Here is a 14,693-nt window from a genome sequence, read left to right as displayed (position 1 = left end):
ACCCTTCCTTTTTATAGTTGATTTCTATAAATAGTAACTTTCGTTTTTAGAGCATAACTATCCCCCCAAAATGGAAACTTACCCTTCCTTTTATAGTTGATTTCCATAAATAGTAACTTTCGTTTTTAGAGCATAACTATCCTCCCAAAATGGAAACTTACCCTTCCTTTTATAATTGATTTCCATAAATAGTAACTTTCAGAAAGTCTACTTTTGCATGTCAGTTAGCTCATGTTATTATTAGACTTAACTCATGTTAATAATAGACTTTACATCTTAGAGTACTTGATTCAACTTTGAAAAACAATCTCAAGAACGAATTTCCAAAAAGTCTACTTTTCTTTGATTTCTCTTATGTTAATGGTAGTCGTTTCTAATGAAAATAGTAGACGTGTCTTATGTTAAATGTAGACTTTGCAACTTTCACCTTCCATTATTGATTCAATCTCAAGAACAATTTTGATTTCCAGAAAGTCTACTTTTCTTTGATTTCTCTTATGTTAATGGTAGACATTTCTTATGAAAAAAGTAGTTGTGTCTTATGTTAAATGTAGACTTTGCATCTTTTACCTTGGGTTGCTTCAATCTCAAGAACAATTTAGATTTCCAGAAAGTCTACATTTCTTTGATTTCTCTTGTGTTAATGGTAGCCATTTTTTATGAAAAAAATAGTTGTGTCTTATGTTAAATGTAGACTTTTCATCTTTTACCTTGGTTTGCTTCAATCTCAAGAACAATTTAGATTTCCAGAAAGTCTACTTTTCTTTGATTTCTCTTATGTTAATGGTAGCCATTTCTTATGAAAAAAAGTTGTTGTGTCTTATGTTAAATGTACACTTTGTATTTTTTACCTTGGTTAATTTGCTTCAATCTCAAGAACAATTTAATTTTCCAGAAAGTCTACTTTTCTTTGATTTCTTTTATGTTAATAGTAAACATTTTGCATGAAAATTATAGTTGTGTCTCATGTTAAATGTAGATTTTGCATCTTTTACCTTGGGTTGCTTCAATCTAAAGAACAATTTAGATTTCCAGAAAGTCTACTTTTCTTTGATTTCTCTTATGTTAATGGTATACATTTCTAATGGAAATAGTAGACGTGTCTTATGTTAAATGTAGACTTGAAAATTTTACTTTCGGTTGGTTCAATCTCAATCTCACAATTTTGATTTCTAGAAAATCTACTTTTATTTGATTTCGTTTATGTTAATGTTAGAGATTTGTAATAAAAACAGTAGATGTATCTTATGTTAAATGTAGAGTTGCAAATTTTACCTTGGGTTGATTCAATCTCATAAACAATTTTGATTTGTAGAAAGTCTACTTTTCTAATGAAAACAGTAGATGTGTCTTATGTTAAATGTGTCTTTCGACTTGCAACATTTTATGTGATATTTTTCATGACAGTAGTAGATGTTTTTTATGATAGTTGTAGACAGTCTCAAGAATTATTTTGATTTCTAGAAAGTCTATTTTTGTGTGATTTTGCTCATATGAATGGTAGATATTTCTAATGAAAACTGTAGATATAAAGAGACTTAACGGAAGGTTAACGATGTTAGTTTGTTTTAACCTGCTATAACAAGTCAAAACTTGTTGGGTATCCATACCTTAAGGCAGACAAGTGAACCCAATGAACAACTGAGAAGAATCGAGAAAGAAACAGAACTATCCAGGTCGAGAACATGTCGAGGTCGGCCGTTCCTCGACATCTACGAATAGATAAAAGCCTGGCTTTACCACGACGTGGATTCGAACCACCTGGCTCTCCTCCTTCCGGTGACTTTCCTACAGCACACTAGTTCCTCTCGGCTTCTCACGCCGTCGCAGACGTGCAAGGATTGGTGGCTCGTCCGATAGTTAGCCGAGGAAGGATATTTGATGTTCGAAACTTCGACGGTTCGACGACAATTTCCAGCGGCTTCGACAATCGATTCTTCTGCATCTGGTATGGAGATTGATCCTCTCGTTCTCCTCTGCTTTATAGTATGATTAGTTTCTAGATTCGACTAAATTTTGTTTACTTTGTGATTTTGGGTATTTTTCGGTATCGTCGGAAGTTTCTGTTTCCGGCAACTGTTCTTGAACTCCTGAGTTCGAATACGAATGGATATCTAGAAGAACTCAGGTTGTTGAATTGGTGGAGTTGGTGTATTCAGAAATTAGTTAGTGCTCTGTTCGACCTTCACACGAAGTAGCTGCGCAGGTCCTCTGTCAAACAAGTTGATATACGTGAATCCAAAGGTAATTTGGATTTTATGGAATTTGAATTATGGTTGTTGGTTACTTGTAAGGATTGAGCTGTTTGTGTCATGATTAAGCTCAACTGTGTTGGCCAAAGCATGATTGTTTGACATGATAGATACTGAAGTTGGAATGTATATAATTATGCAGTGAGTTAATTATGAATGAGGATTTGTGTAAGATGGGTTCTGTCTTAATCTAATTGATTTCAAGGTCAGTTGAACTATATCTGAAAACATGGGTACGGCTGAGTGTGTGTTGTCGGTTTGGATTATCAATTAATTAGTTGATGATTATGGTGGTATTGTAATAGTTGTATATGCGTTCAAATTGACATTTCTGGATATATGTAGTTTACCAAGTTATTTTGGTTTGATCATAAACGTGGTAGTAGTGGACTAAACAAGTTGGTGAATCTGTGATGAAGTATGCATTTTAATTATGAGTGGGATGTTGTGGTGAGTTTTGCCTGAAATGATTGATGGACAATAAGTTCTACATTAAGATTTGAGAGACTAGTTAAATGGTCTTGTATTTTTATGCCGAAGAAGAGTGATCATAGAGACATACTAATGGGTGTCCTTAGTAAATTGAAAGGATTGCACCTGATAGAGAAATAAGTTCATTGACTTGAAAGTTTGTAGAGTGGTATTGAATATTATTTTATATTAACGGTCGTAATGTTGTCAGACATTTAGGGACTTCAGTTACCCGAGGAGCAGGATGCTCGTGCTTCTTGGAGTTCGTGAGGAAAACCTCGGAATCCAGGTAAGGGACCCGGAACTCCCTTGATTAGTGATTTTATTGTTTTATAAAATGTTAAATGCATATATGAGATTGCATGATTGGTTATCAATAAAAATGGTAACCGGTGTTATGAGATTTTGATGGCTTGAGAGTGAGTGGGGCATAGTGACTTCCTTGGGCTTCGATACCTTAAACCTTCGGAGGGGCTATATGGACTGAAGAGTGTCTGACATCCTTTGAGATGTGGCACTGCTTCTAGGTGATATGGCATAAGTGGACACTCTCGCTACACTTACCTGTTGAACACATATATAGTAGGTAAGTTGGATAGTGGGTCCAGAAGAGGACCGGTCATCAGGTACAATTTTATGGTGCCGCATTTATTTGATCATAGAAATGTTTTTGAAAGTTTGTCGTTCATTAAATATTTGGTTTTAATCTTGTTTCTATATTGGGCCCTATGAAACTATTTCTTTATCTGTTTTCAAGAGTTCCTTGAGCAGCGAGGACGAAAGCTCACCCCTACAATAGTTTGTGGATGTAGGTACTGTGCACTGGGACGAGATAGTGGCGAGGAGTTGGGTGTGCATATTTATGATTGGTAACTTGGTTCCTATGTTGTCCCCTTTATTTTTATATTTGAGTTTCATGTACCAAATTCTATCTTGTTGGTCTTGTTCTATTCTGCTTTGTAATTTTATTTCTTTAAGTTTATTTATTATTGGTCATTCCGTAAATCAAATTTTAGGTGAAGGGAAAAGCCCAATCCTATTATGAGTTTGCTTTATGATACTCTAATTGACAATTTGTATTCCTTTAAGTTCATGATTTTATAATCATTCCTTGTATCAGGTTTTTGGTGAATTAAAGTACTTTGAGAAAAAATTAAGTTTTACACCTCAAAATGTTTTTACGCTTCTGTTGTGTTTTTCTTAAATGTTTTCTTACATTAACTGCCTTGTGTTTTTCCTTTTGAGACTCATGGTACTGTGATGTGCCTAAACTGAGGAGGTGTAGTTTGGGGCGTTACACGTACCAACCGAATACTCAAAGTTGGTACCGAAAAATCGGTTACCAACTATATCGGTTACCAACTTATTTGGTACGGTTGGTACATGGTTGGTTGGTTTCGCCAAGGTTCAAATTGTCACCCTAGGTGTGACTGTCATCAAGCCTTGATTAATGAAACTGTCAAATATAATGGGGGGACAGCGAGCCTAAACCTCTTATTACAAAGATCTGAAATAATATCAGAAGTCTCTACAAACATGTACTCAACAAGACACCAACTAGCAAAGAGTGTTATTCTAATGGTAACTCTATTTGCTTTCACATAGCAATGACATACTGAAAAGAACAGTAGATATATAACATGTTTACACATCTTAATATCTAATAATTCAGCTTTCCAACTATGTTGTCGTCGGAAAATAGATCCGACGATACTTAGTTTCACCTTACTACTAGATGGCAACGACCATTTAACGAAGCAAAGAACTTGCCGCACACCTAGAGTATATAAGACACATAAAGTGGAAATACCAACACGAAGCTCATCTAGTCCTACAAAGTACCTGCAGGAACTTATTGCATGCTAAATGCGGAAAACAAAATAACCTAGAACAGTAAAAAAGTAAATAAAACAACAAACAGGTTTAGACCCAAAAAGTGGGCCCAACCCCATCACCAGCCTAGATACAGTATCCAAGACCAAAGGCCCAAACCTTCAAGGCAGGCAGTCTGCCCGGCCTAAAGAAGAGGTTGTGTCTCCCCACCACCGTTGTCGCCTTCCGACCAGAGTCGAGCCACCCTTGTGCCATTGTCGCTGTCAACCCAACATTGAGAAACCTCAAGCCACCCAACTCCAATCGAAACAAAGAACTCATTCAATTGGATTCAGATCCATCATCTTCGCTTGCTGTCAGACCCAATGCGCCTCCGATCTACACCATTCGGCCATCGACTTCGGTAAGGCAATCCAATAGATTGCGTTCCGATCCGGTTTCCCCTCCAATCATACCCCGCTTCCTCGACCCAGCCTTTCTGTTGGATCCAAGACAAAGACCCCCGTCCGATCCAAACCTTCGGGCTTGAGATACCGCACTCACACCAATCACCCGTCTGAGCTCACCCAATGCGTGCCTGCTAGGCCAGAGGCCATCGCCGGCGGCGAGGCGCAGCCAGACAAGCCAAAAACACGAAAGCGGCGTCCTCTAGGGTTTTCTCTAGAGAGAGTAAGTTTTTTTTTTCCTTTTGTAGAAAATAATCTTTCGTCCAGGCTAATTAGAGTAGCCAAAAACGTATTCCTTATTTTGATTCATGAATAAAGTTGAGGTATTTCAGATATATTGTGTTACCTTTTGCAGCATTAATTTTATTATTTTTATTGTTGTGAATTTGTTGATTAGGTGGATGGTTATATGCATATATTCAGTAAAGTAACAAACATATTATCCACTGGTGTTCAACAAATAATGTTTGCATTGTGACTTTGATGTTCAAAGTTTTCAGTTGGACTGTGTGTTGGATCTTATTTCATATATAAATTTGTGCCCCAATCCTTAAGAATTACTTGTTCTAAAGTTTATTTTGTTGTCAACTAATCCAATTCCATGTTTTGTAGAAAATATTGACAAGAGAAGAAAAACGGCGAAATTTCAGCGATTTTCCGAGCACCACCACTTTTGGCGGCACAAGTAGCGGCGCACCACCACTTTTGGTGGTGCCATACATTTTCTGGCCAATTTCATGAAAGAGGAAAAGTGGAGAAGCCTTGTTCTATCACAACTAGTTCTTAACCTTTTGGTTAGGATTCAACTCCATCACCTTTCCCTCTTTTCCACATCATAATCATCACTCCTCCTTTTACCTAAAAGTCCACCATAATCTCACAAAACCCATCATGTTTTTGTATGTGAACCACCCTATTTTTCTACATCATTTTCTCCATCATTTCCTAGAAGCCTATCACCTTTTCCCCCTTCACATTTTTCTTGTTTTTGGCAAAGTTATAGCCATTTTTACACTCCATGGAGTGCACAATCGGAAGGGAGAAGGAGAAAAAGCTGAATTGCTTTTCCCATACCTCATTTTTGCTCCATCTTTCATCTTTATTTAAGTCTCTCTCCCCTATTTAATCCACGAATTCACCCATATCACTCATTCTCTCTCTTTTCCTCCATCTCCACCACAAAAACCTCCATCTCCTCCTCCCAAATCCAAACCCACAAAACCCAATCTACTCTATCTCCTCCATCACCACCACCACAACTATCATCTTTCACCACCATAAACTCCATAGCCACCACCACCCATTACTCCATCACTACCCACTCAAAACTAGTCAAAGGAGCACCATCTCTTCATCTCCATTATATTCATCATCAACAAGAACTCCATCATTAATCCATTCCACCATCAAGAGAGATTCAAGGAGCATTGATTGAGGAGACCCATTGAGGAGCTAGTCATCAATTTGTCAAGCTTCAACTAGTTTACTCTTTCCTTAGACTCTTTAATTTCCTTTGATGCGCATTAGATTTGGTGTTAATTTGTATTACTATGAGTGAGTAGTTACTTTGTTGGGGTTAGCCCTAACTAATCTTGTATGTATTGATACTATTTTATGATGTGATGCAATTTTAGTTAACATTCTTACATGCTAGTTTAAGAGTTGAATGTATATGCTTAGAAATTACCAGTTTGAGTATGTGTGTTTGCCATGACATGATAATGTTTAGAACTTGGTAACCTTTGAATGTTAAAGCATGAAAGCACACTAGGTGTGCATGTAGGGGTTGTGAATTACAATCACTTAGAGATAAGCTTGGTTGGTTTGCATAGTTTCTTCATCTCCAAACTTTATGCACTTAGGGTAATGCATTAGATGCCTAATCGGATTGAAATGCATGACATAAGTAGTTAAGTACTACACCCGAGAGGGGTTCTTTGATATCACAAAAAGAGCATGTCCCTTGTCATACCCGAGAGGGATGCAAGGAGAGAAATTGGTTGATTAGCTTAGCATCATTCATAGTGATTTGCATCAATACTTGCAAGAGAGGTTAGTGGTAGACAATTCGAATCCTAACACCAATCATTAGACCACTAGCTTAGTTTAGAGTAATTTAGTTTACATTTGAGCATTTAGTTTAGTTTAGTTAACTACTTCAAAAACCCAAAATCAAATCACTACTCCATGTTGCACATACTCACCATGAGCTTAGATTTCCTTGTGTGTTTAGGGTTGTGATTGTACATTTGCACATTCTACCTCTCTTAAGGTTAACACCCTAGCTAGTGAAAGGAATCCAAACCTTGTGGGTTCGACAACATTTCTTAATCCCTATACTATTACGTGTACCCTTTATACTTGAGCGGTGACTTTTTAGCTAATACTGTGATCAAGTAACTACTACATCATGATATACATTGATACTTGATCTTTATCATATCTGTGTTGTGGTTAATGTGAAATATAGAAGTTGATATGTGTAATCTGGAACAAGTATGTTTACATAGGCATGTTTATTTCCAAGTTCACTATTAGCTGCTATAATTTTGACAGTTGTGAACGGATCTTCAGCTCTTATCAATCTCAATGCACACTTTAGCTATTTTCATATATGTTTCTTCATGCAATTGTTATATAGACAATATTTGTCCAAGTGAGAGATTGTAAAATATGTTTGGACCTAATATAATCTATATTAAGAAACAATTGAAAGATCAATTTCTGTTTAATAGGAAATTTATTAAGAGAATCTTTCTTGTTATCAGATGGGAGTATATCACTCATCTGATTAGAAATCCATTTACGTTGATTGTGATAATCAAACATCAAACTCCTAAAATCAAGTATTCAGCTAGAATCACTCTCTTATGGGAAGAGCTTATCTAGCTTTATATAGCAGGTGCTTTAGAGACCCAATAAGAAAAATATAGTTCTGCCCCATAGAAAAAAGTTGAGATCTAAGTAGAATTAAAGACTCAAAGTGTGTTGCAGCAAGGTGCTAAGGCGTTGGGATTGCAGAGGCTATTCAATCTTGTTGCTGTGTTTTTGCTGCTTAAGTGCTATGGCTAGGATGGATCTGAATGGTGAGTACATTCCTAGAACTCATAAAGATGGTGAGTTCTTGTTTCATGTTTCAGTATTATATTGATCATTTTGTTGTGTTTAATTGCTTGTGAAATCATCTTGGTTGCTCATTAAGTTTTACAAAAGACTTACAGAAGAGTTCATAGGTACATGAATGAATGATTATTCCTACCAATTCAATTTCTTTCAATATTGGGGTCTCAAACTCTCAAAGTTGCTCCTTTCCTCACATTCCATTCTCAATTAAATTTTACAGTTCACTAAACAAACTGCATTTTCAATGTCTTTGAACAATATATTCATAAGAAGCATGACCTACTCGTCCGCAAAATGTCTATATCACCTAGATTCCTTGCTAACAACATTAGCAATGGCTAGCAAAGGGTCATATTTGTTATATACTCATATCAATGTCTCAAGTTTTTAATATGAGATATACTTTCTCATTCTCATTTTTTCACATTATATAGAGTTTCATTTTGTGAAATAACAAACTCATATATATAATATGATCTGGGTTTATGGATAAAGAATAGTGTAAGAATTACAAATCACTCATAACTCACTCACTCTAAAATCTTGAGAGAAAACATATATGAGAAAAACCAGTGTTGTCCCCGTTCTTTCTTGCCTACATCTTGATCGCTCCGGATCTAGATCGAAGGCTTGAGAATTTGGGGTGGGTTTTTCTTAGCTTCTTCTCTTAATTCTCCTGATCTTTGTCATTTTCTTTTGCTCCTCTTACACACTGTGTGGTGATCTGATACCCATTTTGACATTTTGTGGTGTTTTTGCTAGCATATGTTCAGTCCTAGAGTACGTTATTTCTTCTTCTTTTGTCGAAAATCTGAAAATATTTTCATATTCGAATGATTTTAGAAGTTTTGGAATATTAAGAAATTATTTGGTTAGCCTTTAAGCATTGCAATATGGACCGTTGAAAATCATCTTCATCATTTGATCTTAGCAGTTGATGGAGTTGATGGATGTATATATAGGTGTATGATTAGATTGAAACACTCGAGCCGAATACCGACTTGTACACATCAAATGATGACCCGGCTGTCTCCCCCATCTCTAATCGCCCTTAGCTGGCGCATCTATCTTTGTCTCTTTGTCTCTTCGTCATCATCACATATGTGGTGGTGGTTTAATGTATATATCATTGACAAAGGAGAGAGAAACGAAGGCTGAAAGGTTGAGAGCAGTGGCTATTTTTGACTGGTTTCCCTACGTTTTGGTGACTCCAGTCACTGTTCGAGCTGCATGTAGTATGATACTCCATCTCCTTGTCACGCTCTACACATTTGCTAACTTAGGTGTTGGCATGGTATTGATTATGTTTTGATGATTATATTTATGGTTTTGTTGCCGACAACTTTTCCTTGAAAGGCTAGGCGACAAATGGTTGGCTTGCACACACTTGAGCCTTTGGTGCGTCTCACGCACACGGAACCTTAGCATCACTCAAGTTGTGGGCCTCGGATGGCTTGCTGAAATTGCCCAGGTTTCGGGTCATGCATCTGAATTGGTATTAGGTTAACCCAAGTTATTTGTGGTGAGCTTCTAGGTCACAACTCTAAACCAAGAAATGACTTGGGTGATTATCGAGGTTAACCCATTGTGATGGGTGGAGCTGTTGAAGGGGTGAAAATTGGGTTTGGGCCATTGTTTTTATGGGGTTAATGACCTGGGTCATAAAAAAAATTGACTTGCTCTAACGACTAAAGGAGGCGGAAAAGTGAAAGCAAAATATTAGAAGTTACAGTGAGAACCCTGTAGCGAGGAATTCAACTTGGGGAAGTAGAAGAAAAGAATTAATAGACGATCTATTAGTATAGGGCTGTCATTTCCGACTCGAATAATAATACAACTAGAAACCCATATGAAATAAAGCAAGTTGAAACTGCACGATTAAAAAGCAGGTGAGCGACGTGTCAATACATCATCACCCATTTAATACATGGTTAAACCACGAGTCAACCCGCCACCATGAAATAAACTCGCATAACATGTGTATTAGATTGGTCAGGCTCTATTATATATAAAACTCGCATACACGACTTATTTAAAGAAGAAATATTATATGTGTACAAGAGTTGAGCAAGTCTTTTCTTATTTCAAATTAGGGTTATCGTTAATACTATAAATTCTCTTGATCGAGTCTTGTTTCAAAACACAAAACCTAAGCTAGCTTTAGGGCTCATGAGCATCAAAATTTCATCTTAAACTGGTCAAATTAATTGTTTGAAAATGGATAACCAGTTTAGTTTGTATCTTTTGACACATAAAATACCTTAGCCCAATATTGTATCATGCTGGGTCACCTATTAATCTTGGGCTTTTAGTCAGTTTTGTGTTTTTGGTTTTTGGTTTTTGGTAACTACTGTTGGGATTTTAGTTTCTCTCCTTTGGTTAGCCGTTTAATATAAGATGAAGATGTCATTTCAAGCCCATAGTCGACTACAATAAAACAACTTGTGCCTTTCTTACTCTTGTGAAGTTTATTTTGGGTAAGCATAGAGAGATTAACTCATCGTCCCCCCACGAAAATTTATTGATAAAAAAAAGGTACAAGAAACAATAAATTTATTGATATGGTGCAAGCAATTACTTCAGGCCACCCGTAACCGCCAAGGAACAAGATGAGGATCCTGAAGATATTGAAGGACAAGAGTGGAGTCCACCTCAAGCCATATATGTTTCCATTCTCTAACCCAAGCTAACTCAATAGCTTGGATTACTGACATGACCTCAGCCTCAACGGAGCTATGAATATCAAGATTAGACGCAAAAGGGCACCAAGAAAAGAACCACGGAAGTCACGAAAAATACCACCGTATCCGGCTCGTCCTGATGTACGCTGCCACGCACCATCAGTATTAATTTTCATCCACCCAAGGATTGGAGGATGCCAATTAACCTTAATAATACAAGGAGCTTTACGTGGATGACATGAAATATTATAATTCTTCAAGACTCGTAACTCCTCCAAAGAGTTGGACATACAACCTGTAGCTAATCTACTAGCAGTTTGTATGTGCTCGAAAATAAGTTTGCATAAAGCATCCACACCAATGAAACGACCATCATGAGTTTGCATAAAGCATCCACACCAATGAAACGACCATCATGCTTCATTATGTTCCTTGCCTTCCAAATAAACCATAGAGTAGTAGTAAAACAAAGCAGCCACAATTCTCTAAGTTATTGGCTACGACCATTCAAACCATAGAATAACAAATCCATAATAGTTGATGGCATAACACCCAACTCAAACCAAGATACCCAGCATCCCCACAAGGAATAAGCATAAGAGCATGAGAAAAAAATGTGAAGCAATGATTCACCCTCCAAGCCACAAAGGACACAATGAGATGCCAAGGAAAATCCTCGTCGTTGCAACACATCTTCTGACAATACCTTACCTTGTAACACTTTCCATGAATGAATAGAGATACGAGGAATAATATATTTAGACCATATAAGCTTACCCCAATTTGTTACTCTTTCTTAGTCTTGTGAAGTGATATCACTCTTGGCCAATTTGTTTGTTAAGATTAATCTTTAGAATTTTCAAACTGGTATAGTTCTCTCTCCATTTCATGTTCCTTATGAATCAATCCCAACATGTCATAGGCATGTATTAAGATAGCAACAAGCAAAGTTTTATATCATAATCTTTAGGTTACTACACAATCAAGAAGAAAAGGAAAAATAAACAAATACAGCTACAAAGGGAAGGCCCAAGATTCTTTTTCCACTTTCACTATTGTGTTTCACAGTGCTGGCTTAATTGTGTTTTTGGGCACTATTATGACCATGACCATATATGAACCTTGCAGTTCCTTCTGTGTATACATGAGTCTCATTTTCCATCCTGAAAAAACCGACTTGGATTACTAACTGCTTGATCAAATTCAAGATGAAAAAAAAGAACCTACATTATGTGGCATGTGACTTACGATTTGCGAATGGCTTTGCTCAAGGTAGAGGCTGATGTAAATGTTTTCCCATCTAGGTATCTGTTCTCCCCATTGATCCTCAATTTAGTTTTCAGGTCTAGTTCATCAGCACTAAGCACAAATGGGTTATCTGAAGCCTGTCAATTTAAACAGCGAGTATTTAGCCTCCTTGATGCCAATAAAAATAGGGTCCTAGTTCTCTACACATTTACAAATGAGGAGTTCTTTACCATGATCCATCCCCAAGTATCAGCATAAGAAGGAATATGAGCTGAATAAGGCACAACATCTTCAACACAAAACGGTCGTAAGAAAAGTGTAGATATATAATTTACAGATACATTGGCTAAAGGGAAATAGTTTTCTGGATCAAGTTGACCTACATTTGAAGACCTGCCTTAGAGTATTGTAGATGCAAGAGAAAACTTCTGTGTGGCTGAAAATTCCAGCAGGACCAGCCTACATAATGTGTCGAAGATTAACCGGTCAATATGTGTCAATATATGTGATAAACTTCATCCATGTACGTATATGATGGTTAATACTATAACTGATACCTGTGTGACAAAAATGCCATCCTTGGTGAGTCTAGGTTTGACAATTAACTCATAGAAAGATTTGGTGTAGAGTTTATAACAAGGTCCTCCTTCTATTGGGTCTGCAAGATCTCCAATGATCACATCATAGTGGTTTTCTGTGTGTTCTAGCTCAGCCCTGCGATATACCTCCAGAATTAGTAACTATACATTACGACATTAGAGGGATCTGATCGAGGTTAGTATAGAATCTACTATTGACAAAAGAAACCTGGCATCATTGATGATGAGCTTGAGTCTTGCATCACAGAAAGCTTCTTTGTTTACATCCAAATATGATTTGCAGAAGTCCACCACCTCCTGCATAATGTGAACATAAGATTCATAATATCAAATATGTTAGTTTTTTTTTTTTTTTTTTTTTGAATAAATACATTGTGTTATAAACCGTATTGAACCTAAAACCCAAGAAATTTATTTTCGGTGCTTGGGGGCTATTCTGATTTTGTCTTTTCTGAAACCAGGAGACAATTGAAAAACTGAAAAGAGAATTTTGGTAAAGTAGCTGAAAAAACAGGTAAAAGGGTATGTTCTTTAGCTTAAGGTAAATTAGTTAGAGTCTAAAATGAGCAAAGATAATGAAGGGAGCTAGCAGGTTTCAATTACCTCATCAATGTCACACATGACAACCTTCTCCACAGTCTTGTGTCTCAGAAGTTCTCTGGCAGTGGAGCCTTCACCTCCTCCCATGATGAAGATGTTGGTTGGACTAACATTGATAAGATCGATTAATATTGTTTCTTATATATACAAATAATGTTTCTGCATCTATAATTCTATATATGTATAAATGTATATGTAAAGAGACAGGTGAAGTACTTTGCATGATGAAGAAGTGCGGGATGGCAAAGACATTCATGGTAGATAAATTCATCAGTCTCAGCACTTTGAAGCTTTCCATCAATGACCAAAGCCTGAAAATTACACAAGGTATATAACTACAGAAGAAAAAACAATGGCATGAATCACTTTGTTTTTGACAACTTGAAGTAGAATTCATCAAAACCTTTCCAAAGGGCTTTGTGTCCAACAAAGCAATGTCTTGGTATGGAGTAGATCCTGTATGCAGAATACTGCGATTCAAAATTAGAAAACAGATTACTGCAGTGCTTATTAAAAACTTAATGTAAATGATGAAACTAAACACTGATTATAATACTAATCTCTAATCCAACATTATTATGTCTTGTCTGAACTTTTCGTGACCAAGATTTGTTGTCAAAAAGAATGTTTCACTTTTAAAGAATTCATTCAATGTGTAAAGTAAGGATCTTTCACTCTCAGATCTAAAGGAGGGCCATAAGTCAGCTAGAAGTTTATATTTCCACATTCAATTGTATAATAGGAACCTCAAAAAGAAAAAGAAAAAAAAGAAGGAAAAATGTTGAAGTAGACGCCAAGATTACTGAACTAATGCAACTGATTCTACTGAAAATGTATAGAGAAATAACTATACCTATTAAGAGCAAAGCTCCATCTTAAGTTTTCCTCGATTTCTTCCTCATACCAGCAGCTCTTCCGGTAGCCATTCAGTACTGGATGGCCTTTTCTATTCATTCCATTTCCATTCACTGCATTCCCATTCACTCCTACTCCATTCCCATTCCCATTCACATTCCCATTGCCATTGGCATAAGAAATATCACCCATTTTTCCTATAACTTCACAGTAGAAAATATCAGGGTCTCTAAGTGTCTGTGTGTGAGAGAGTAAAAGATGGAAGTGATGCTCAAGTGAGGAGGGTTCTACGAATATAAGAAGGGGAAAAAAGGTGGCAGAGGGATTTTGGTTGGATAGATAACTAGGAAACTATCATTACCAACAAATATATAAATAAATACAGGGAAGATCTTTTGAAGTGGGTATGCTTGAGACTACAAAAGCCCCAACTCCAAGAAAAATGTGGCTTCCTAGTTTGGTTGTGTTGTATCCACACTGTGTTCCATTGTTCTTTACCCATAACAGTAATGATGGTGAATCCAAATCCTCTATGTACCATAAGATCTTTCAAAGGCATGCATGTCGATCAACAACTATAAAGGA

At 36.6% G+C, this 14,693-nt stretch overlaps 1 protein-coding gene and 1 non-coding gene across 2 annotated transcripts; one reads left to right on the top strand and one right to left on the bottom strand.

Annotated features, from left to right (window-relative positions):
• The first annotated feature begins 1,640 nt into the window (after nt 1-1,640).
• On the top strand, nt 1,641-3,439 carry LOC101301185. Its single transcript, XR_184484.1, has 3 exons — nt 1,641-1,948; nt 2,061-2,244; nt 2,935-3,439. It is a non-coding gene; the product is annotated as an uncharacterized LOC101301185 (transcript).
• An 8,442-nt stretch (nt 3,440-11,881) lies between these two features.
• Nucleotides 11,882-14,342, bottom strand: LOC101301387 (thermospermine synthase ACAULIS5-like). The gene is made up of 10 exons (XM_004298106.1): nt 14,107-14,342; nt 13,657-13,723; nt 13,470-13,564; nt 13,257-13,359; nt 12,862-12,950; nt 12,612-12,768; nt 12,438-12,513; nt 12,285-12,343; nt 12,055-12,191; nt 11,882-11,969 (listed from the first exon to the last, which is right to left on the bottom strand). The coding sequence occupies exons 1-10, from the start codon at nt 14,298-14,300 to the stop codon at nt 11,882-11,884; spliced, it is 1,065 nt and encodes a 354-aa protein (XP_004298154.1). The 5' UTR covers nt 14,301-14,342.
• Between the last annotated feature and the right edge of the window lie 351 nt (nt 14,343-14,693).

Source organism: Fragaria vesca, linkage group LG4, assembly GCF_000184155.1.
Source record: "Fragaria vesca subsp. vesca linkage group LG4, FraVesHawaii_1.0, whole genome shotgun sequence".
NCBI classification, from domain to species: Eukaryota; Viridiplantae; Streptophyta; class Magnoliopsida; order Rosales; family Rosaceae; genus Fragaria; species Fragaria vesca.
Note: the sequence above shows the minus strand (reverse complement) of the source record. Positions and strands in the feature narration are given on the sequence as shown.

What these genes read in the sequence shown, in the direction of transcription:
- LOC101301387 (XM_004298106.1), bottom strand. Translation starts at nt 14,300, where the DNA reads ATGGGTGATATTTCTTATGCCAATGGCAATGGGAATGTGAATGGGAAT. An exon ending in TCATGTGTGACATTGATGAG is followed by an intron (nt 12,951 to 13,256) that starts GTAATTGAAACC and finishes CACATTATGCAG; the next exon opens with GAGGTGGTGGACTTCTGCAA. An exon ending in ATGGCATTTTTGTCACACAG is followed by an intron (nt 12,514 to 12,611) that starts GTATCAGTTATA and finishes CACATTATGTAG; the next exon opens with GCTGGTCCTGCTGGAATTTT.